This window comes from Dreissena polymorpha, chromosome 4, assembly GCF_020536995.1.
Source record: "Dreissena polymorpha isolate Duluth1 chromosome 4, UMN_Dpol_1.0, whole genome shotgun sequence".
In the NCBI taxonomy this organism is placed as follows: domain Eukaryota; kingdom Metazoa; phylum Mollusca; class Bivalvia; order Myida; family Dreissenidae; genus Dreissena; species Dreissena polymorpha.
The window spans coordinates 83,682,722-83,708,338 of NC_068358.1; the positions used below are offsets into that span (position 1 = coordinate 83,682,722).

At 36.1% G+C, this 25,617-nt stretch overlaps 1 protein-coding gene across 1 annotated transcript; it reads left to right on the forward strand.

Moving 5' to 3' along the window:
- Positions 1-1,789: 1,789 nt before the first annotated feature.
- Positions 1,790-25,281, forward strand: LOC127878555 (solute carrier family 12 member 1-like). Its single transcript, XM_052425086.1, has 23 exons — positions 1,790-2,518; positions 7,022-7,153; positions 8,364-8,535; positions 9,029-9,168; positions 12,024-12,137; positions 12,842-12,953; positions 13,263-13,390; positions 13,661-13,900; positions 14,062-14,169; positions 15,776-15,899; positions 16,070-16,199; positions 16,551-16,678; positions 17,232-17,443; positions 17,720-17,854; positions 18,395-18,501; positions 19,099-19,238; positions 19,665-19,802; positions 21,059-21,157; positions 21,881-21,995; positions 22,236-22,322; positions 22,893-23,004; positions 24,264-24,331; positions 24,854-25,281. The coding sequence occupies exons 1-23, from the start codon at positions 1,790-1,792 to the stop codon at positions 24,987-24,989; spliced, it is 3,606 nt and encodes a 1,201-aa protein (XP_052281046.1). The 3' UTR covers positions 24,990-25,281.
- The last annotated feature ends 336 nt before the right edge of the window (positions 25,282-25,617 follow it).

Genomic DNA, 25,617 nt, shown 5'->3' on the forward strand with positions numbered 1-25,617 from the left:
ACGGGACAAATATCGCTTATTTCAATAAGCCTTCCAAAACTCTTTTTTTCAAACTTTAATTCTTTTTTCACAAACGCGAAAGACCAAACAATTTTTTTTTCAATTTTCCTACGTCAATCATGATGCAGCATTTATCCCTTCGATATTCTTGATTGTAGTCTTTAAACTCTATTCTTTTGATACACGTTTTACTAACTGATTTTTTAGGTCAGAAGTTTACTGGCCAATGTTTTACTCACCACAGATTTTGTACGGATAAAAATTTATAGTTCATATTTCGTCTAGTTTTGTTTGCTTGCATGATGGGTTGAAACCCTGCATGCGGCATACACGATACATTTGTTCATCGACATCTTCCTTTTCCATTTTAAACAGTTGAATTAAGCAGACAATACTTTGTGGATAAACATATTTTGTTTATATAATAAAGGAACGACCTATTCATCAATTTTAAAGTATAAGTCAATTTCCGGCGAAAGTAAAAGGTCAATGTACCACAATTATAAGATTTAACACTCTTTAAAGCCGATGAACTGTTCTCAACGTCTGAATTTTTCAACAAAAACACTTAATTGAAAACATCGCGCCATTCGAGCACATTCTACTATATTTTTTAATAAATATCAAATGCAATCTCGCCGGTGAGGTCCAGCCATATATTCCAAAACGTGTGTTCATATTTCATTACAATTATCCATCCTGAACACACAAATACAGGGTGCTGGATCAACGGGATTCACGGGAGTTAACACACAGGCTGGGCATAATATAAACACAACGTTAAGAACTTAAGTTTTGCAAATATCACAATTTGTTGAAATTCATTAAAAAAAATCGTTAGAGCATAAAATATAGTTTTTCTTGCAGTTTGTGCAAATAACTTAAGATTTAAGAATACATCCGTTAATACGTCAAAAATCGGTGCCAAATGTTCTCGTTACGTGCAGCATAACCGTGTACATGAATGCGGTACGCATCGAATGCTTTGGCCAAGATCACAGGCTTATTAAATAAAGTAATTTTGATGCATTTCACATTGCCATTAGCAGCCTAAAATCGTTCGGCTCGTAAATGTTGTACGGGAAAGTATTCATAACAGCACGAACGCGCCGAGCTTCTAATTTTATTCAAGAGTCATCGCCCGTTGCAAATGATAAATTCTTGAAGTATTATAATGAAATTAACTATGCCATCGAATGATACCATATTTTTTGCTCACCAAAAACAAGCAAAACGACCATAAAATGGTCAGTTTTGCGAACTACTTTATTAATATCCTGTCCTAAAGATTGACAGTAAATAGACGTTTACAACGCCGATGACAAGTGTTAAAATGATTGCAATCAAAACAAGTTACTGAAACGAACGCCGTTACTTCAAGTCAAGTCCAGTCAAGTAAATTTTGTTATTTATGCTACTTCTAGCTTCAAACAAATGGGACTGCGTCAAAAAATGACAATCCGTCGTAATTAACTGGTCTAAAAACAACAGATCTGGCCTGCAGACATATTTCAGAATAGCATTATTTACAATTCATTGCAATGTTTGCAGCGGGTGGTGACGTTCTTGATTTGTAAAAGGATACTTGAATCGATGTACGTGCGGCAGAATTAACCGCAGTGACGTGAACGTTTTCTGTTTTTGTATTAAACAATTCACCACTCAAACGGGCATATTCATGATGGGAAAATAATGTATACGCATAAACCAAGCATTTGATTCAGTTTGGATAATTAAACCGTAAAAAGTGGTTGAAATTAATTTAAATAAAACACATTCTTTATGAGCTATGGAAACGAATGATTCCAACGCGGAAACTCTAAATGAGAACTTTGACGCGCCCGAGATACTAGTAACTGCAGTGGACAGCGACGATGAAATGGGAGACGTGGATGCACCCACAGACATTCAAATACCGTTTGCGAAATATGCGCAAGATAATGACACGAACAGTGATAACGCGACTGGATTAGCGCAAGATAAAGGAGCGAAACTGGATTCTAAAAGCGAAGGTGGTGATAGTAGATCCAGGAAAACGTCCAAAGTGTCATTCCACAGTGATGTCAAAAGCCAAAGTTTACCAAATAGCCGGAAGGTTTCCGCGCACTGCTATGGTTCCCCGCAGCGAGGCGAGGGGGTTTACATCGCCCCAGTGCATGAGCTATACCCGGTGTACAGTGGGATTTCTTTTGCACCTCACGCGCATGGTAACGTCCGGAAGCTTTCTGCACAACCTATGTCGTATTACCCGGATGCGCCTCATGCCAGCCGGAAGTCCTCAGTGGAGCCGTTCTACCTTTCCCCACAGCACATGGCGGATAGACTCTCACGCGCGTGCATGCACGCGATACACGGCGGAATGCACCCAAAGGTCTCGGTGTTCTCAATGGGCAACTACTCGGACGGAGTGTTCTCGGGTGGAGACGAGGGCGAGAGCATGCCCACCCTGGACCACTACCGGGTCAGCGTCGTCGATAATCAGAGATCTACGCTCTATCAACTCCGGGAGGAAGCCATGGTAACGGTTACTGGCTTTAATATAAGTAACAAGTAGTTTTATTGTGTTTTTAGTAATATTACATTTGCATCCACAATTACATTATCGCTTTAAGTTTATATAGCAAATAAAATATTAATGGATGCAATGGTTTTACTAGTTTAACGTCAGACTTAACCAAGGTTTCGGCATTTTTTTCATTTGATCAAACTAATTTAGTTAGTTGGAGTTATTCGGGTATTTTTACGATAATATTCGTTTCGTCGTACGCGAGTCAAAGCAAAGCCTTAAATACAATTTACTTATAAATAAATACCAACATACTAAAATGACATCAATCTATCATAATGGATGAACAGTTCATAAACAAATAATCTTGTAAATGCCTATAACGCTGGTGAAAATAAAATATACTTTAATCGATATATGCAGCCTATAAAACTACACATGCAATATTCAAAATCCGAACTCAATACACGCCGTTAAACATATCCACAGTACTCATTTGCAAACTATGGTGCTTTAATGAGCTACAAAAGACGTCACAATTTGTCACACGGTGCAGTTAATCTGTCAAAAGGCACAGTAACCAGTCATAACGGCATTATAAAAAAAAAAGGTAACGCTATGTTTCGAAGTCTAATTAAATGCGCATGGCGGTCTGGAGTTACGAAGGTTGCACATGGCATTAGGCCCATTTACGCATAATCGGCATTACATTTCTCCTCTCTCAAGAGAAGAATTATAACAAACAACAGCGTTTGAATTTTTTCTATGGAGTTTAAAAATTGCCGTTTGATTTAAAACGCGCAGTTATTGTATAATTCCAATTCCACCATCGTATTTCAACTTTTGATGTACACATACCGGTTCGCGTTTAACTCATAGAAAATAACTCACACCTCAACTGATTTCTTTATAAAGCGAATAGAGCAATTGCCATTCGGCGAGTAGAAAATACAATGTCCAGAAATACAAATCAAAAGTAGCGTAATACTAACATTAAATAAGAGATACAGAAAAACTCCATTTAATTTTATCAAACACGAATAAGATTAAAACATTCGGAATTCGCAATAAAAAAAGAAAACGCATCTTCTTAATTTGATAAATTGATAACTAAATTTGATAACCTTTACAAACTTACTACGGTGGCATAGAGGTGACATTCACTCCTCCTTTTAAAAACTGCATTCCTCTTTTTTTTTATCTCGTGGCCATTAAACAAAAGAGGGGAAAATTTTGAGATCTCGAGATCCCGACTTAGTCAGCCAATCAAATTTTGCGTAACATGTGTAAATATTCTTTACGCAAAGATATAGCTGGCGAAAGCGGGCTTTTAATGTGATGATTACTTCCCTTTGTATAAAGATCACAAAGGGCGACACTATTGAACAATTTGATTGGCTGTCTAACTCGTGGCCACGAGTTAGCTAAGTCGGGATCTCGAGATCTCGAAATTCTCCCCTCTTTTGTTTAATGGCTACGAGACAAAAAAAGAGATTTGTTTAATGCACCCTTCTTTTATTTACTACACCGCTCTTTGTTTTAATTGCACTCCTCTTTTATTTAGTTTTGCACTCCTCTTTTTTCTATCTCGTGGCCACGACATTAGCTAACTCGTGGCCACGAGTTACTAAGTCGAGTTACTAAGTTACGAGTTACTAAGTCGTGGCCACGAGATAGAAAAAAGAGGAGTGCAGTTTAAAAAAGAGAAGTGAATGTCACCTCTATGCCACCATAACTTACAGATTATATAAACAAATATTTAAAAGTCATAACCATACACATATCCAACATTTTAGTTTTTTTAATGTCTTTTTTTTAAAGAATCTCGTGTTTCGATGAACGTGTATTATATGCAATTTTGTTAACATAGGATCTTGCATGAGTGGTCGTTTTGAATTGAATTTATTAAACGAGTAATCTAAACAAAGATAACAACGAGGCTTGCCGAGTTTTTATCTTTATTTAGATAACGAGTTTAATAAATTCAATACAAAATGACCACGAATCTAAGATTCTATTTATAACATGACAAACATTTTTTTTCTTTATTTTATGCTCTTTTCACCTTTGTATTCACATTGTAAAAGAGTTTAACTGAAAAAATTCACTGGAAAATGACGTCATTTCGTCACAAAAATGACGTCATTTCACAGTTATATAACTTGTGTGTGAATGTCATCTCTATGCCACCATAACTTACAGATTATATAAACAAATATTTAAAAGTCATAACCATACACATATCCAACATTTTAGTTTTTTTAATGTCTTTTTTTTTTTTTAAAGAATATCGTGTTTCGATGAACGTGTATTATATGCAATTTTGTTAACATAGGATCTTGCATGAGTGGTCGTTTTGTATTGAATTCATTAAACGAGTCATCTAAACAAAGATAACAACGAGGCTTGCCGAGTTTTTATCTTTATTTAGATAACGAGTTTAATAAATTCAATACAAAATGACCACGAATCTAAGATTCTATTTATAACATGACAAACATTTTTTTTCTTTATTTTATGCTCTTTTCACCTTTGTATTCACATTGTAAAAGAGTTTCACAGAAAAAAATTCACTGGAATAATGACGTCATTTCGTCACAAAAATGACGTCATTTCACAGTTATATAACTTGTGTAATAACACCGTGTAATAAACAAAATTGAGCGTTACGTTATTTCACTCCTTAAACGTAAGTCATGTTATAAAAAGAAATAAACAACGGCGCAAAATGTCTTGCTAAGTAAAATCGATTAAGGTAAAAAAACAGGTTTTGGCCAAAACTACTTGTTAAATCTTATAACTTGTGGCAATTGAATAATTGTTCAATCTAAAAAATTATGAAAAATTAGCCATTATACTTCACATTTTCTAAAAACAATTACTTTTTTAATAACACGCTGGTCATCCAGATACTTCGATATACGGATGGGACATCGATAACAGAGAAAAATACCGGTCAGAGCGAGAGGTAAGTTTCTCTGTTTTTTTCCCTAAGCATCAGTCCTTGAAATACGAGACATGATGGAGTTAATGATTGTATGTACTATTGTTTTGCGAGGAAAGAATTTCAGTGAAGAATAAGAGATTAACTTAAATACGGTAGAAAATTACAAATTTAATATGTTGTTACATTATAAATATATTGATCTTTTTTTAATCAAATAGATAACACGCTCTAAAATTATTCTTATTTTTTAAAATATGCACTGATCATCCATTTCATACTGATTTTCAACGGAATATTTTCTATTTTATAATTAAATCCACTTCTGTGACGTTCTTTCTTCGCAATACGAAGTGCTTAACCAGTTTCCGGCCAAACAAAGTCCCGTGTCTGAAAACTCAATGAACAGAACATACAAGCAAAAGACCCTCGAAAACTCACCTCTAGCACACGGCTTTTGTTTTTTTGTTATCGAATTGTCATTCGTATATCGAATTATCTGGATGACTGGCGTGAAAAATAAAATCAGAGTCCGAAAGAAAATATCGGATACGTGAATCAATCTAAGACTACACATACTGCATTCCCGTTATTAATTACGGCGTTCATTCCTAATACAAAGTGTTTTAATGATGTCATCATTCCTGATTAATGTTTCTGTATGTTGTACTTAGCGCCTGGGTTGTAAGTTATCGTGTTACACGGTACTTTAAAACCTTGCTTAATTAGGATCTTGAAATAATGGTTTGAAATTTGCAAATGACCCTTGCACATTTAAGATGTCAAGTTCTGCAGAAGTCGGACTCGCTTTGCTAAAACAAATCGAGAACTAGGCTAACACTGTGTTGGATTTCCTCAAGATGCATAAACTATTCATAAAAAATTAAGAAGTTGATTGATTTTTCATGGCAGGGTTCTCAGTCGAAGAAAATCAATTTAGTTTATTCGACTATGTTTCCAGTTCTAAGTTTATAATACAAAATGTATTTAACGGTCGCAATATAGCCACTTTTGATAACGATAAAGTGATGTTCGTCATGCTTTTGTTAATTGAACAAACAAAAAACAAGACACAGACACTTTTGATCATATTTGCCAAAGTAGATTAAGTTTGCCTTATTTCTTCGAAGTTTACATACTTAACGAACAAACGGCAATTAGAAGGGAACTTAGATACCCATGGGTCGGGTCAGTTTTGGCAATTATGAAGCATAACGCTTAAAACTTTGATTTTAATTTCTATCAAACTGTATGGGTTACAAATTCATATTGTAGATTTGTTTTATTAAATATTCTAATTGGAACACCATCATCATCTAGCTCTTTATTTTCACCTAGAATGTGTGAATGCAAGAGAATCCCAGGCATTTTCATCAGTTAATGAGTAGTGTTTCATTTCTTTCAATTCACACTATCATGATATTTTTCTTTCTAATATTATTTAAACAAATATAAAAAACAAACACAATTACTTTTTACGAAATTTATTCACACCTGTTTTAGCAATATGACTTTTTGTACATCAAACATCATTTAAACCTAAATTTTTATAAAGACGTGTTTAACCTCAGAAGGCCAAAGGCGATGCAGCAAATGAAATATTTGCCGACGAGCTGTGTGACGACGCCGACGAAGAGAAAGCCAGCAAATCAACCGACGTGAAGAAAGGAGGACTGAAATTCGGCTGGATAGCCGGTGTAATGGTAAGCCGTGTATGGTTACATATAACATTAACTTGACGTGCTATACAAAAGGGGCCCCCTTGTGGATTGTTTTTCAAAGACGCGTGTTCATAGAGCTTGGTATATTTTTTTTTTGTAATTTTGGCATATTTACAAACCCATGTTAACGACTAAAAGATCCTAGTTTCTTCAAGTGGGACTCAACCCCTTTTGAAAAATAAGTCAACACATGAATCAATTGGCCTGTTCAGAATGTTGAAATTATTATGCATTTGTACTGTATTTGAACGATCCACGATCCACATCAATTTTAAAGAAAACATTACATACACTCCAAACTTATTTATTGCTTTGCGTTTCAAATATAAAATAGTCAATTTTAAGAGATGATTTCTCCTGAAAAAATGGTAGTGACTTTAAACAAGAATTGCCATAAAACAGTCGGCGTCGAGATTATTATTACGATCGTCTGCCCTAAAAAAGAAACTCTACGACCGGCATGACCTGGAACGTTATTTATCGAACCCCATTATATATATATAACAGGGAAAATACTCTCTTGATGAAGATCATTATATTGTCACAATATCTACCAACTTGATACAAAAGTTACCTTTTACGTGACCAGTTTTTACCATAGGGGCAAGGTTTAAAACAACAAAAACAACAGTTGTAGGTAGCCACTTTATTATGTTTTATACAAAAACAATGTTTGATACATCTTGGTTACAGATACAAGATGATTTAAAGTTTCCTTGATATATACGTCTATCAAAATAAAGTGACCTAGAGTTGTGTCCAGTTTTGACATTATTCCAACAAATTTTGTAGAGGACAACACATTTTGTAGAGGACAACACATTTTGTTGAAGACAACACATTTTGTAGAGGACAACACATTTTGAACCCAGAGCCTTTTGAATTGTGTTACAGTCATGAAGTGGCAGGTTTTTACTCAAAGGGCACAATTACAAAAAAATTGTGCAGGGACTATTTTATGAACCCAACATAATATATGCGTACCTTGTGGTTTACGAATATTTATTTAACTTACAGTTTACATTCATAATAATATCTTTTTAGCACGTATTAGTTGAAAAGGAGCTTGTCTTTTGGAATGATTAATGACTAATGTTGTCAGTATGCGAGCAGGTTTCTTTATTTACTAATTCAAGCGTTGAAACCCCCCTTAGCCCAATGATAATACCAATGTCTCTCTCTCCAACGAAAGCTGCGATGCCTAATGAACATGTTCGGTGTGATGTTGTTCCTGCGCATCACATGGGTCACTGGTCAGGCGGGGATCGGACTTGCCACCCTGATTGTCCTCCTGTCCGCAACGGTCACATCGCTGACCACCATATCAATGTCCGCCATCTGCACGAACGGCGAGGTGAAAGGAGGTCAGTAGTTGTCCAAAAAACTGTCAATGCATTACAATTCAAAAGTTTGTTTTGTTATCTATAGAATACGTTTAGCAGAAATATCTCTTGATTTTACAATTTTATTATCTAAAGCATGGCGATCTGTTGAGATTTCGTTCTTACAATAAAATTTTGAAGAAACAAATCGCACTTTATTGTATGTTTGTATTAAATATTTATTTTAAATGTTAATTTAATTATGAACATTTTACCCAAATGTGTTTATTGTACTGTTAACTGTTTGCATAAAACTGTAATTTTACATTCGTTTTTGTCTACTGTCTTACGGCGCTTTTACTATATCATCTCGCGAAGTTTTGGAAAACGGTTTTAACTCCACCCTACCACTCCTACCTCCCATAGCACTTACTACAAGATCTTGCAAAGTCTCGGACTATTACATGATAGCACGTATTACACGATCTCGCTAAATCTAGAACCGCAATTCTAACTCCGAACCTTCTCTTCATAGGTGGCGCTTATTACCTGATCTCGCGCAGTCTCGGACCACAGTTCGGCGGCTCCATCGGGATCGTGTTTACACTCGCTAACGCCGTCGGTGCCGCCATGCACATCGTCGGCTTTGCGGAGACCGTCCGGGACATCATGTGGGTGAGTGGCAGGGTCTTTAATATCATAATCTCAATCATCATAATCATAATCATGATCATGATCATCATGATCATGATCATGATCATGATCATCATCATGATCATCATCATGATCATCATCATCATCATCATCATCATCATCATCATCATCATCATCATCATCATCATCATCATCATCATCAACATCATCATCATCATCATCATCATCATCATCTACAACGACAACAACAACAACATCATCATCATCATAATCTATAGCAGCAAAAGTTTCACTATTACCATTATGAGTTCTCTTCCACATGTTTAAATCCCTCATATGTGTATTCGTCATCATTATCGTGGCTGATGACTTTTCAGAAAACAGAGATTGCAGTCAATAAAATTTGCAGAAAATAAGTTTAACTTTCCAAAGAAAATTTTGAAACTAATTTCACAATTGCAAAAAAATAGTTCTCTTTTGATACGAAAATATGTTTTCGTGTGTAGATATAGATGACTTCTTTTGCAAACAAACCTCCGTTTACAGTAATAAAGTGTTGGCCTCAGAAATGCAACATATTTTCAATCGCAACTTGATTATAGACCAAGTAATCTGTTGGATTTTGATATTTTATTTTTCACGGAAACTCATCTAACTGATGTTGTTTCCGATAATATTTATAAATTGAAGGCTTCAATGCAGGTTTTATACTAAAATATTGACACCTCACTCTAGCGACTTATTAATTGATGTTATTGATTCTATGCTGTCGGGGTGCGAACTTGTCAGAATGTCCCCGAATTCATCATTATGGATTGAAATTAATAACGGCCTCTTTTCGCTTTACTAAGCTGCTTTATCGTCCTCAAAACTCTTATATTTCATTATGAAATGACCGTGAAATTAGTATTGATCAAACCTTTGACCCCAAAACGCAATTGACGATATAGACAAGCAGCTAAAAAAAGTACCCGTGATGAACAATTATTGCCAATATTTCATTTAAGCCCAGTTAAAACTGAAACAAACATAGTCACTTCCTATAATTTAATTGTACTGAACAGTGATGAAATATCAGTTGTTACTTAGGTAAGCAACCAAGGCTGACCGTATTTGTGTCTCAATAGTCACAGTCATAGTCAGTAAACCGGTGCAAAGACATGCCTTGTTCTAAGCACTAGCAGATTTTCAACGTCTTAACCATTTAATGAAGGTCGAAACTTCGAATTTCATAAACACTTGTAAAACCATTTCTTTGAACACACTTAAATTTATTGCAAACTATAAGGATTTCTAAGAGATCACTCAATAGTCTATCAGTGATATATTTGATTAAATAGATCGATCTTTTGACGAAAAGATATTTTATTGAATTATATTCTGCGATATATCCAAGACCTTTAACAGAATTCGGCATGAAGGTTTTTTTATTCAAACTTAAAAAAACTAGCAAAACTGGAAATATATTACAAAGGATAGAAAAATACTTGTCTAGCCGTACCCTAAACGTATTTGTTTTGCTTAGCAATGTTTCAGTCATTACAAGTTAATGCCGGTGTCCCTCAGGGCTCAGAATTTTGAGCGGTATTTTTCCTAATGTATGTAAATGATATTGTAGACAATCGTGGAAGTGTTACCCGTATTTTTGCTGAGGATCCTCCATTATCATGTACTTTATCTAAATTATGTGATCTCGAGGAGCACTGCCAAATTAACATGTAATTAACTTTTAATCCCCAGAAAAATAAAGCAATTTTATTTACAACACAAAAATACATGTAGTTCATTTCCTACATTAATGTGCGGTAATTTACCCGTAGCATTTGTGGATAGTCACACACATCTTGGTCTAACGTTAAGCAGCGATGGCCAAAAGGAAAAAAAAACATACGTAATATTCTGAAATCTGCTAGAAACTCTTTGGAGTTATGCGAAAACTTAATTACAAAAACTCTAAAGAAAATGTCTTGATTAAATATTCTTCACCAACATACTTCACAGGCCTAACCAGATCCGTCTCGCTTAAAAATCTTTACACTAACGTTACATATCATTTACATTTTCAGTTCATGAAAAGTCATCTCGCAATCGTAGAATCACAGAAGACTATATATCCTCTATTTTAATCACGGAGAACTTTACTTTATTCAAGCTCGTGTTTATCACGTGCCATTAATATGTGGAATTCGTTAAATATTCGAAATGTAATACTATCTTCAAACATTTGGTACATTTATTCAACAACATTGCCCGGTACTTAAACACAGGAGATAGAAATACATCAATGTTACATGCATGTTTAGGAAATACTTTCTGTAGCCAAAATCAGACTTATTAAATAATCATGAATCACAGCACCTCCCTTTTTGCATGCGGAAATGAGGTTTAATATGTTGCGCATTTCCTATTTCAATCACAGGTGGTTAGCGTGTGGCCATGATATTAACTAGTGAAAACATCATTTTGAATGATAAATACTCATATTATAACGAAAAATCAACTTTTCTGAAAAAAATTCACTATCAAATATATATATAACAAGGTATTCAACTCGAAATCATCCGAAAACATGTTGCATCGCTTTGAACAGCCATAACTTCATCAATTGTGCAGCGATTTTCACGAGCTCGGTCTTATCAGCATCATAAAAAGACACTCGATTATGTTATAGACCTTTAGGTCTAACTCTTTTCCCAACATGTATACAATTATCTTAATGTAAACATTTTTTATGATGTCATTCTTGTCTTTTGGACATAAAATATATTTAAAAAAGTAACGAGATTTTAAAAACGAAAATAAGATTTGTAAATAGGTATTGTTTGCATATATTAAGTTCGCGTTTTCAGAAAATTAAATGTTGTTGTTTTCATTAGGAGCATGGCGCGTACATTACCGGGGACAGCATTCATGAGGTGCGCATTATCGGCCTGGTCACGGGCGTCGTGTGCCTCGCCATCATCCTCATCGGCATGGCGTGGGAAGCCAAGGTACTGTGAGTGTGTTGTGGAAATGATGCTGTGAGAGAGTGGGGGACCAGTGTAGTGTATGGTATTGGGAGGGCATGGTATCATGGGGTTATAGAATTGGATGCTAAGCTACTATTAGATGATAGAGTGGGGGGCCAAGGCACTGTATGGGAGTTTGAGGTCAAAGTTATCAGTTTTAAGAGAGTGTGTGTGTAGGGGGGGGGGGGGGGGGGGCAAGGTACTATTCGTCTCGTCTCTAGACTGTGGGGCCCATGTACTATAGGGTGAAAGATAGCGAGACAAAGGTACAATAGGGTCATATAGTGACAGAACACTGTACTAAATGGTGATAGACGGGAGGACAAACTAAAAAAGGATGATTAAGTGTAAGGCCAATTTGCTATATGTTTATATAGTATGTGGACAATGCACTATAGGGTGGGAGGCGTTCAACGCAGTATGGACTTAATATATGATATTAGTAGATATGTTTTTTACAACTTTTCCAATATATGCTCGAAATTTGATCACTATGCTGTTTGGCTCTGAGTTATTTCCGATCATGATTCTATATCATTACACTACGTACCATACTTGAAAACCACGTGCTGTCAGATCATGTGTACATGTTTGTCGTCAGCTGCAGGTCAATCTTGGGCTGCTAATGATCCTGTTCGCGTCCATTCCTTCCTTCGCCGTTTATGAATTTATTTTGTATGCTTTAGGCCCAGCTGGTGTTACTGGTGATCCTGATCGCTGCTCTTGTCAACTTTTTCGTCGGCACATTTCTTCCCCGTAGTGACGAGCTGCGGTGGAAAGGAGTCGTCGGGTACAGCGGTACGAACGCCCGACATTGTTTTCTTTGCAACTTCATTGTTATGAAACCGGTATATAACTTAAGAATGTGGAAACAAACACAATATTCTGACACAAAACGTGCAATAGGCTTTACTAATGAATTGTACTCGTTAAAATATGTTAGCATGGATGTTCCAAATAATGTTTCAATGTGTTTTAAGCATATTAAAACACATGTTATTCCTCCACTACTTCCTGACCTAAATACCGAGATTTTAATGTTTCAGACCAAACTTTCGTACATGACATCAATAACTTTATTAAGTAATTACTACATTTCTTGTTAAGGTGAAACATTCAAGACCAACTTTGTGCCCCACTTCTCGAAAGAACACAACTTCTTCTCGGTGTTCGCCATATTTTTCCCATCAGCCACCGGGATTATGGCGGGAGCAAACCTTTCCGGTGACCTTAAGGTATACACTCCAAGCGATATTTTGTCATTTCAAAATGACATATAAGCGTTTAAAAAAACTCATTTTATTGTTGCGTTTAAAAAAACGCATTTTATTGTTGACTTCTATTAACAAACGATACATTATTGTCAAACACACTGTTTCTAAAAAAAACAACAGCGTATTTATATAGTACATGTAGTAATTATATGCTGTACTGTTGCTATGAACATCACATTAATGATTACGTTGTATGATAGCGCTATAAATTGTTTTATTTTAATTTTGCAGGATCCCCAATCGGCAATCCCCAAAGGTACGTTCCTTGCCATCCTCTTGGCGTCATTGACCAACATCGCATTGGTCTGGGCCATGGGGGGCAGTATGGCGCTCGAGGCGGTTGGAACCGCTGTTACCATGGCGACAGGAAATACAACCGTGAACGTAACGTCACTTTCGGTTCCGACCCTCGAAGCCATCCAATTGTGCGGCGCTTCTGTGTGCAAATATGGTCTGCTGCATGATTTTGGGGTAAAAGTTGCAACTTCTAAAGAAAAAAACAACAAAAATATAATTATAAATCAAGTTTATATGGTATAATTTTTATAAACTTTAATATTTTGACAGGAAAACACTATGTTTGTAATGAAACGTTGTTAAGAACTTTACCTAATGAGCCTTTTATGTTGCAGATCACTGGTCTTGCAAGTGCCTGGCGACCTCTGATTATTGCGGGAATATTTGCCGCCACTCTGTCGTCTGCTCTAGGAAGCTTGGTGAGCGCTCCGAAGATTTTCCAGGTAAGCATGTTTGTGGCTCACGTTTAATTAAACATCTAACAAATGTGACTGACGAAATATTACGTATGAAACAACAACTACAACAAAAGCTATATATTTATTAAAATAAAGGCCCTTTGAAAGATATAAACAATATAAATAACCGTAATGCAATTTTGGCTTCATAGTTGCTGATGTTAGCCTCATCTAAAATGTTATCCCGAGGTTTGAATAACTTACATTGCTCACATATGAATGGTTTCCGGAAATCGCTAACATCATGGCGTATGATAATTTTCTGAATGTGCAAAGTAATCATTAATGAAGTTCGCCTCCTTTGTCACATCTGTCAGAAAATGATAAATACATAAAAGTTCATATTGCGTCAATGTTTCATGCTGGAAAAAAGCTCTACAGTTCACGGGAATCAACCGTTAGAACTATGAAAACATAGTATTGAATCAAAGCGACACAGTAGAGCGTCGTATGTCATTTAATATACAGTTGATTGCTGTATCTTTCGTCTGAAATACCTACACTAAGAGTTGTTTTGTAATCGTACAATCTTTCATACGTCTTTGAGAAGTGCTCACATTTTGTTAGCCAACACGCCAGATATATACTACCTAGCACGGAACAGATTTAACCATTGTTAAGTGTGGGCCTCAAACGCACCGTTACATTAATAATAACACACGTATATCAAATGCTTCACACTCCTCACTCTTTAAATTCACCAACCATAAAAATGTGAACAAAAGGCACTGTATATCTAAAATGAGCCGCGTCATGGGAAAATTTGTCATATGCCTGATGCGGCCAGCGCGTTAAAGTCGCGTAATATTCGTAGTCACAATAGCGCAAAACGGAGCTCCATACCAGTTTGCGCATAAGTGAAGGCTTGTCTGGAGCTACGTTGACCGCTTATGGCATACGACAAGTCGGCATATACAAGTCGAAGTACTCAGTTTTAAAGAATGTCGTCCCACGCCTCTGAACCGGACGTAATTAAGATCCCGTGGAGGTCAGCTAGTTTAAATGTGAATAATTCAGCTTGTAACGGGATTTCATTCAGATTTTCCATATATATATGTTACTGTATTCTTTTATTTATCTGAACCTTAAGAATTATTGAAATAAAGTTTTGTGTAGGGAATATAATCTAATGGTTTAAACAAATCGAGTGTAAATGTTACCAAAGTATATTCTTGCAATATTAAATACGAATTAACATAGCAAAAAAGTTATTCCCATCCGAAACATTACCAAAAGGTTATAAACAAATGACCCCCCCCACACAAAAACAACAACATTAAAACTAACATTATCACCACCAACAACAAAACTACAAAATAAAAAAAAACTTCATAAGTAACAGCGTAAGCAATAACAACAATAACTGCATTTCCTTAAAAACAACAACGTCACTATACAACAAATTAAAATGTAATCAATGTCATCAACGCCATCATTATAAACATCATCATCACAATTCCAATGCAAACAAAAACTCTTACACATCAACAGCGTCGAGAAGAACATAACATAACCATCTTCAACAACAACATCATCATCAGCACCACAATCCCCACAATATCCGCCACCATAATATATTTTCCATATCCAGGCACTGTGCAAAGATCGACTGTTCCCTTTCATCCACGTGTTTGCAAAAAGCTACGGAGCAAACGGAGATCCAAGGCGCGCCTACATCCTCTGTTCTTTTATCTGTCTCGCCATTGTTTGTATTGGTAAGTGACGTCATTGTTTCCTTCGGTTAATGGCGTAATGAGTTGTGTCAGCAAGTAACTTCTGTGTATGTGAATGCGAGTAACTTCATGCTTTGCTTCTGAAAGTGACGCAATTGTACGTGGTAGTCAGTGACGGTAATCAACTTCATATGTTTTCGTTTTCCCCGCAGGCTCCCTGGACATTATCGCTCCCATCATCTCGAACTTCTTCCTAATGGTCTACGCCATGGTTAACTTTTCCTGCTTCAACGCATCCATGGCTAACACACCTGGCTTCCGGCCTGGCTTCAAGTTATACAAGTGAGTCGTCGCCACGGTGTCGACATCGACAATTTAATAACTGGTTCGTTTTGAACATTGTAACTCAGTAAGTCACGAGTCTTAAAGGTTTCAAAGGCTGTCCTATGAAAGTATAACAAGTGTCTGGAAACAGCAACATTATTAAGTGGTCGATACATGTTGGTTCTCACGCTTAGTGAAATTTTAAAAACAAAAAAAGACAGTTACTGTAATTAAGTCTCACATGATGTGAAACTAAATACAGAACTCATGCAACGCCAACACTGTCCTTTATTGCTCATAATCAAATATCTACTGTCTGATGGTATATAGAAACTGTCATAGTCACGTGACCATTGTCTGTCTAAACAGCAAGTGGCTGAGTCTGCTGGGGTCATTGCTATGCATGGCTGCCATGTTCCTCATCAACTGGTGGGCGGCGCTCGTCACCTACGCCATCGTAGCCGGCGTCTACTTATACATAAAGGTATCCAAACCAGGTACGAGAGATCCAATACGCCCAATTATGGTATATGTCTCATTTCTAATGAATTTCATGTCCGAATGTTAATGGTGTAGTTTAAAACGCTAATTTGGAATTTAGCTGCAACTAAAAATGTATTAGTGTATCCAAGTATTCTTAATATTATTTTATAATTTAACATTCTGCCATTGTAATTTATGTATGTGTTACGTTTTTATTTAGAAACTTTGTTTACCTCAGATTTTTATTTATTCTTTTCTAGTTATATGTTCTTCTTTTCTTTCTTTCTTTCTTTCTTTCTTTCTTTCTTTCTTTCTTTCTTTCTTTCTTTCTTTCTTTCTTTCTTTCTTTCTTTCTTTTTTTCTTTCTTTCTTTCTTTTTTTTCTTTTTCTCTTTCTTTATTTCTGTGCTCGTCAGCTTGTTTTATTTCCTGTTATGTGTTCTTATGTTCTTTTTTGTTTTGTTTTCTTACTGTTCTTTTTCCCTTTAGCGTGTTTTGCTTTTTTATTCTGTTTTGTGCTCGTTTTCTTTATTCATACTATATTAATCATGTTCTCTTTTCCATGCAGATGTGAACTGGGGTTCATCTACGCAGGCCATTGTTTACAGCGACGCCTTAAAGACGACGTTAAAGCTCATCAACATCGATGACCACGTCAAGAACTTCCGGCCTCAGATCCTCGTACTCACCGGATATCCACGCAACAGACCCAACCTGCTCGACTTTGCGGCGACCATCACTAAGAAACAGTCTCTGCTGATTTCTGGGCATGTTTTCAAGGTTTAACATTGTTTTGCTGTCACCATTAATGTTAATATATTTTGCATTAAAAAAAAACCGTAAACAATAATGTTTCTAATTCAATGCTGAAAATAAAGACAAATAATTACTAAACAATACAGTAATCTAAACTTTTAGCATAATTCCCAATGTTTGGCCCTTGATTTAGTTTAGTGTTTGTAAAAAATGTGTTACAATCCAGCAATACTCACATATAAATACTTTAATATTGACATACTTGTAGACTTATGTATTATATTAATCATTGACCCCTAGGGTGACCTTGAGGAGCATCTGGCCCGCTTGAGGTCAATGTCCGTGTACCGATGGTTTAGTGCTCGCAAGGTCAAGGCCTTCTATAACAGTGTCTGCGCACCGACCTTCCGCATAGGAGTTCAGGTTTTACTGCAGGTGAGCGTTCATAGAACATACTGGTACATTCGTGTAGAGAAAATATTTGCATATAATACATGGGTTTGATAACATTTACTGTTTAACTATTGGGAGAGCTGAGCCAACTATGAAAGGACTGAGTCAAATGGGGGAGTAGACAGTAATTAGGGAGAAAGGTCAGAGGAAACGGAGAGAGGTCATTCAAGAGAGGTCACTCAAATTGGAAAGAGTTCAATCAAATGGGAAATCGGTCAATCATTTGGAAGACAAGTCAGGCATTTTGGAGAGACGTCCGTTAAATGTGAGGGAGTTCGGTAAGAAACTGTTGAGCAAAAGTCATCACTAAAGATAGAGATTTAAATACTGTTTACTACATTTTGACATGATTAAAATGGCGAATGCTCCTTCAAGTTAGGTATGCCAGTAAGGTTTACATGTGACAGATGCACACATGAATGTTTAAAAAGAAACTTAGAATAATTAATGCTTGCTCTGGATTGTACAGTCACAGTTTGACTCGCAAGGCATCTGTGTATTGATGCATGTTTCCATTGACAGGCGCTTGGAGTAGGAAAGCTCCGCCCCAACACGCTGTTGCTAGGATACAAGAATGATTGGCAGAAGGCGGATCCACTCGAGGTCCTCGACTACTTCAACGTTATAACGTAAGAAACAGAAGCCTTGTTACTCGCGGTGTTTTACATCATTTCTTGATATAACATATTTCAAAGGTTGTTTGATATCGTTTCTGTGACGCCTGATAACAATGTATTAACAAGTTTTACACGTTTTTTTTATGTGGATATCATTTTGTTACCATAAAATATGCTGACCACAAACTTGAATGGTTTTCAATTTAAAGTAGATAAAGTGATACTAAACTATGCTACAAATATAATTAATCTTCTATAATTAAAATTAAATAAGGCCAAAATAATAATATATTTCCACTAACATTCCCCAAAAATTGGTTAGGTGTGTCGGCCTTTTTAACAGCTTTTTTTATAATTCTCAATTTAAATACAAATATACAGTTGCATGGATAACTTTAAAATCTCTATGAAATGGTATTTTTTGAGTACACTTGAGATGATTAAATAATGTTATCGAATGAAGCATATTTGTAAAATGCTCAAATAATGTACATGGAATATCAAAAATGAAAATATTAAAGTATGCGATAAAAAATCAGGGTCATTCTAGTTAGAGGAAACAACTAAATGTTTAAGAAATACATGTGTTAATAAATGTCTTGTTTTCAGGGACGCGTTTGACCTTCGATATAGTGTTGGAATCCTGCGCGTGGCGGGCGGCTTTGACCGGAACAAGGTGCCCGATGACGTCATCGATCTCGATAACCCGGAAGTGAACGAATCGGACGAGAATATTGAGGAGGAAGACGGTATGCACGATATTTTAAATATTATTTCAAATTTGTATTGGCTATGCATTGTTAATCTATTGATGCATTCTATTGGTGCTCACCTTCAATAGAGAAACTTTCGATAAGCTCCTTGTTTGCAAACAGATAGAGATTAATTCAACACTGCTATTTTCTCAAATCGAACAGTATAAGCAACACCAAAAACATCAACAACAAAAAATAAAAATACACAATTCCACTACTGTAATTAAACAACAATAAATAAACAACTTTAATGTAAATTTAATTTAAAAAGGCTTTAGGGATAATTTCGCGAAAGCTGTAATGAAAACATGTATAAATCCTTGTTTAAACCAAATACAAACCTGATCGATATAAAATCGACAAAGCTGCTGAATCTGAAGTCATACTAAACATTACACAAATATGGCTGCGGTACTTTAGATGACGAGCTACAAACGAATGACGTCACTGCGAAACCAGTTGACGTCAAGACGAACACCCAATTGAACGGACAGCCGCACTTTGTCCATCACCGACTAAACACGCTTGAAGAGGGAATCGAAAACGCGGCCTTCCAAGGTAGCACACATAATTTTAAATGTTACAATCTTGATCCCTATCAACACAACTGACTTAAACTAGCAACATTTATTTAGTCTCTTGGTGTTTGTAATGAACTTAGTTCTACTCTACTTAAACATCAAAATATAACATACATGTAACTTGTTTAACTTTATATATATTTTACTTACATGGTACCCTAAATTGCTGGATGTCACATTGGTCATCTTTTCAGGACTTTGCACTGAACTGCAAATTCAACTTCAGTTAATATTGTGTTATGTAGGTTAGTAAAAACGGACCATGTCTTACGACCACGTGGATTCTAAAAGCAAATGATCATTCTCTTAGCTCTCGAGCGCTGGAAATCAAAGCTCAGATATTACAATGATTTTCACGAGTCATTGTTTCACGAGTCAAAGTTCAGACTTCGATCCAGGTCGCCATTTTCACAAAAATTTCTAAGCCTGTTGAAAACATGTATCTGGTTAAAGACTCTGATTTCATTGAATAATGTTTGAAAAGTCTACAATAAAGCATAAAATGCAGTAATGCGTGTAATATTTTTTTAAACTGTTTGTTACAATGATTTTTTTTCCACATTTTATAGTAAAATAAAGATATTGAGCTCAAGTTAATCCAATCTACACATGATTCTTATGAGATCAGGACCATCAGGTTGAGTGTATGGGCTAGCTCTCTGAAAAGTACCACCGACCAGTGCTAGGTTATAATCTACATGCGCGGTTTGTCAGTTATTGCGAACATAATTGTATACCACATATTGAATGTGTCAGCATATTTTGTAAAAGTCATTTTGATAGGTACATATCAATGTAATGGTTTATCAGTCTCATTGTACATGCATATGTGACGCGCTTTGAGAAAATGGTGTTTAATTCATGTGCGTAAAGTGTCGTCCCAGATTAGCCTCTGCAGTCCGCACATGCTAATCACGGACGACACTTTACGTTCTTATGATATTCTTTTTTAAAAAGAAAGTCACTTATTAGTATAATTACAGTTGAAGCGGAAAAGGTCGTACCTAATCAGCCTATGCGGAATGCACAGGCTGATCAATCTGGGACAACACTTTACTCACATCCCTTTTGTCAGAGAACGACTCAATTATATAAAATAGTTCACGCTGTCCGCGATAAGCAATTGTTTCAAACAAATGTGTACATGTACGAACTATCTAATTTGTATTTGACTCAAACGATCCATCGATAATTATTTATAACAATCTATGAGCTATGAACATTTCCATAAAGATGACGATGCCAAACCTGACGGAGTTGAGCGGACGGCGCCGGTGTTCCGGGAGAGCCAGTACGGCACGGTGGATGTCTGGTGGCTCTACGATGACGGAGGTTAGTTAAACACTCACGAAGTAAGGGCATGTTACGGCGGATTCATGAGTATTTCATTCTCGGTTCCGAGACCGATGATGTCGCATTTTACGTCAGGTATCTTCAGCGGGACAGGTGACCTCGTACTTTTCGTCATGTAATATTAGCGAAACACTATGCCATCGCCTTTTACGTCTGTAAACGGAATCGGAACAGCTTTGTATTTATTTAGACGTCAGGTAACGTAAGCGAAACGTATGACCTCGTATTTGAAGTCTGGTAACTATAACGGGACAGTTGGCATATTTTTTCCTCTGGTATTTTTAGCGGTATATGTGACATTGTATTTGACGTGTTATAAGGTAACCGGACAGACAGCGTCTTATATGACGTATGTCTGGTAATTTTAGCTGACAAATTCATATAAGACGTCTGAAAGAGAATTTTAGATGAGAGTCACACACATGAAAAACCTTATGTTTTGGGGGGAGTAGAAGTTGTGTTCGTGAATGGCTGTACCTCACATTTCCAGCTTTTTATACGGCTTTGCGAAACTCTTTTTGGAAAAATCTCTAGAAAACAATCTAAGATTCGTTTATATGCCCAAGACAATTTGCTAACTATAAGTAAAACATAAAGGTAATAATGTTGCTCTATTTTATAAAACCTTACCATACAAGATGTGACAAATAAGACAAAACAATTTTATCATAAGTGCCGTTAAAATTTGCAATCTTTCTCCAGGTATGACGTTACTGGTTCCTTACATTCTCAGTCAACGCAAACAGTGGAAAAATGCAAAGCTAAGGGTGTTCTGTCTCGGAACCAAGAAAGAGGAAGTAGCTGAGGACCAGATGAGGTATTTGTTATTGGAGTCACCTTCCGTTTATAAAAATATCGAATAAGTTATGTCGAGTTTTAAGCGGAAAACCTGCATTTGATTAAAATTACATGAAAAAGGCCATCCAACAAAAATAAAACAAAACTTAAATTTTAAAAGTGAACATTTTATAAGTTTATATCACAATCGGCATACTAAAATACAGCCTTACGGTATAAAAAATTATAATTAAAAGTTTAAATCACAATCATCTTGTAGAATGGCATCGCTTCTGGCAAAGTTCCGAATCAACTACTCGGAGCTGACAATTCTCACGGAGATGAACAAGAAACCGCAGTTAAAAACGTACGTGCAGTGCAAAACATTTTCAAATGACATCGCTTCTGGATTCGTATAAACAGTTCCTAGATACTGCCAAGCTGGTTCTGTTATAAAATTGAGTGAATAAAATATAGGAGTATATGTAATATAAACGATCTCATACGTCAGAGCTGGATCGAAGGTCTGTTACCGGCCCGCTGTCGATAGAACGGCACAACGGCCTTCGGACCGTAGGCTGTTATACAGCTAAGGCTGATAAGTTATATGTCATTTTCTAAACATTTATATGTTTCAAACATAATCATGTTTTACAAGTCGGGTTTCAATTAAAGCTTTTCTTTGACACAGTATATAGGCAGCTTTCCATAAGGCCTTCATTTTCTGTTCAGACGTGTTGTTGTATCATGGATTTATAATGGGTATGTGAAATAATGAAATAAAAAACATCAACAGTACCAACTTAAATTCAGAAAGATCATTTTTACATGGACTTACATTGAATCTTGTTATGAAAATACTCTAAACATCGTCTTATCCAATGACATAACACAAAGGCCTCAGTCCGACGGTATGTTTACATTACGTTATTTCCAGTTACCGCCAGTTTGAGACGCTGATCGGTAAATGGCGGCTGAAGGCGGGCGAGTTCCAGGAGGATTACCCGTGGAAGATCGCCGATGCCGACCTCATGGAGTACAAACAAAAAGTAACCATAGTCACCATCCTAGAAAACACATCATAGCAATCACAGAAAGTATAAAAAATAACAACTTGCCAATCATGACAGACGAATCAATAAAAACAATTTAAGCAATTCATACAAATAACAGCATTCTTAAACGTAAAGTCGAGTGCTTTTTTTTCGGTCAACACATGCATCATCTCACGTTGATTGATTGTGTTATTTTTAGAACATCGCTCGTCGAAGTATTCATCTGTGAACACGGGGAATTATTAGCAATGATAAACAACTTTTTTTTATGTAAAAACGTTTTTTAACACGATTCGTCTGTTGCAGTGACCGCGAGGTGTAAACAGGAAGCAATTTAACTTTTGACGAAAGGTTCTGGTTCGAATACCGTTATATAATTAAGTTTATTTTTATTTTCTAAAAAATATTTGATAAGACATTAAAATTTATAATATACTATTTATGTACCACATCATGAGTTGATTATGTGTAAAGCAGATATAGAGCAACATATATATAGAACGTACATAAAAAAGAATGTACATTTTTTGCCATTCTGTTTGTTGTGTATCTTTCTTGAAAAGGGTTCCAAGAAGAAAATATACATGAACTTATATTTATTAAAATATAAAAATAAAATGAAACAAACACCTCGTGAAATAAGTTTAAACTATGGGACTCGAACCTACTAAGTCCCAGTAAATGAGACGATGATCATACCACTAGGTCATGCTGGCCAGTTTGAAGCATGACGATGGTCGTTATGGCATGTATTTAGATGATGATAATGCTGATTATGATTATTTGACTACTTTATCATTACCTCCACATGATGATGATGATGATGATGATGATGATGATGATGATGACCATGAGCAGATTCGACACGATTAAAGCATCAGCCTTAAAATCAGTACGAGCAACAACAGTAACAGCATCGCCATCACTATAACCATAATCATCACCATCATTATAATACAAATCTTCGTCGTCATAATCATTAGTAACACCATCATCAAGATCGTCACTCTGTTTATACAATGATGAACCGTGTTGCGTTTAAAACAATACATGAAACTGGTTTATAAATCGTAACTAACGACTGTTCATTGAAAATGCTTCCAGGTCCCGCCCTGGTCCATTTGGGTAGAATCGTTTCCAAGTATCTTTTCTGATCCTAGAATATATATGTATTATAAAGCTATTTAGCAACAACAGCTGAAGCATACAAACAACAACAATTGGAATTTACGTGTTTGCTTTTCTCGCTGCAGACGTACACAAACCTTCGAATCCGAGAGAAGCTTCTTGAACATTCCATGGACGCTTCTTTGATTGTGATGTATGTATTACGTCCAACAACTTCCAAGCATGCGCACTAGCTTGCGTTCTTCTCAGTACTCGAAATAGTGTAAACTCGATTTTCGAAGAGATACAACGTAAAACAGGATCCATTATAATCTGAGTTATGCGAAAATGGGTATTATATCATAATTTCCTGATCAGCCTGCGCAATCGCTGTCACGCACGGTTTCGTGTTTTCATTAGCGGACAGGGTAGCTACTGTCTAGACTGCGGGGTTGTACAAGCTTTGCGGGGACTACTCTAGCTGCATAGTGCATAAGACCCATTTTCGCATTACGCGGCTCATATAAGTTATATGGGCATGCAATTTATGCTTTGGGAGACAGTATTTACTTCCTGCTTGCACTTAACGTGTTTGCCAAGTGTCATTATTTTGTGTTAAAACTAGATTTCCACGTATTATTAACATTAGTATATTCTTTAATATTATATATTATGATTAATTATATAACTCTGATATAATGTTCGCACTCTATCATCTCTATCCCCTCTGATACAGGACGCTGCCCGTTCCCCGCAAGACGGCGTGTCCGGCTGGTCTGTACCTCGGCTGGCTGGAGATTCTAACCCGCGACCTGCCGCCCACTCTGTTACTCCGGGGAAATCAAGAGAGCGTGCTTACGTACTACTCATAGAATGATGACGTCATAAGCTTCGGAGTGATGGTGTAAACTTCGCATAGACTAGTGATTTGTGACGGCACATCCAACGTCATAAACTTTGTTCCGGAGTGATTACTTCTCATAAACGGTTAACGTTATATCCGGGCGTTATGCGCTATAATTAAAGTATTTTATTTAGGTGATATTATTACAACAATCATTTGCATACACCTTACTAGTAATACAAAGGCGGACAATTAAGCATCGGTAAGTATTGTTGGTGTTCACTATATTAGGACAAATAGATATATACATATTCTTTTATAACATGTCATAAAATATATAAAAAATGTTTGCATACGATTCTTTCTTCTGTAATTTATTAATTTACTTGTAGGCCAAAGCATAATTTAAATTTGTAGTCTTTTTTAAATTTATGCTTAAACCCCATTTTCGAGAGTATAAATGCAATTCAACTTTGCTTGTGCGCTAGAAGGATTGCTTAGATTGAAAAGTGATTTATTATGACATACAATAACATATGCAGGAAAAGTCTACCTGTTTCTTTCAATGTGAGCTGCTCAAAATCATTTATGGCATGTTTATACACGTGTGATAGGAGAATGGAAAGATGCTCTCCTTGCTTGGCCTATAATGATGT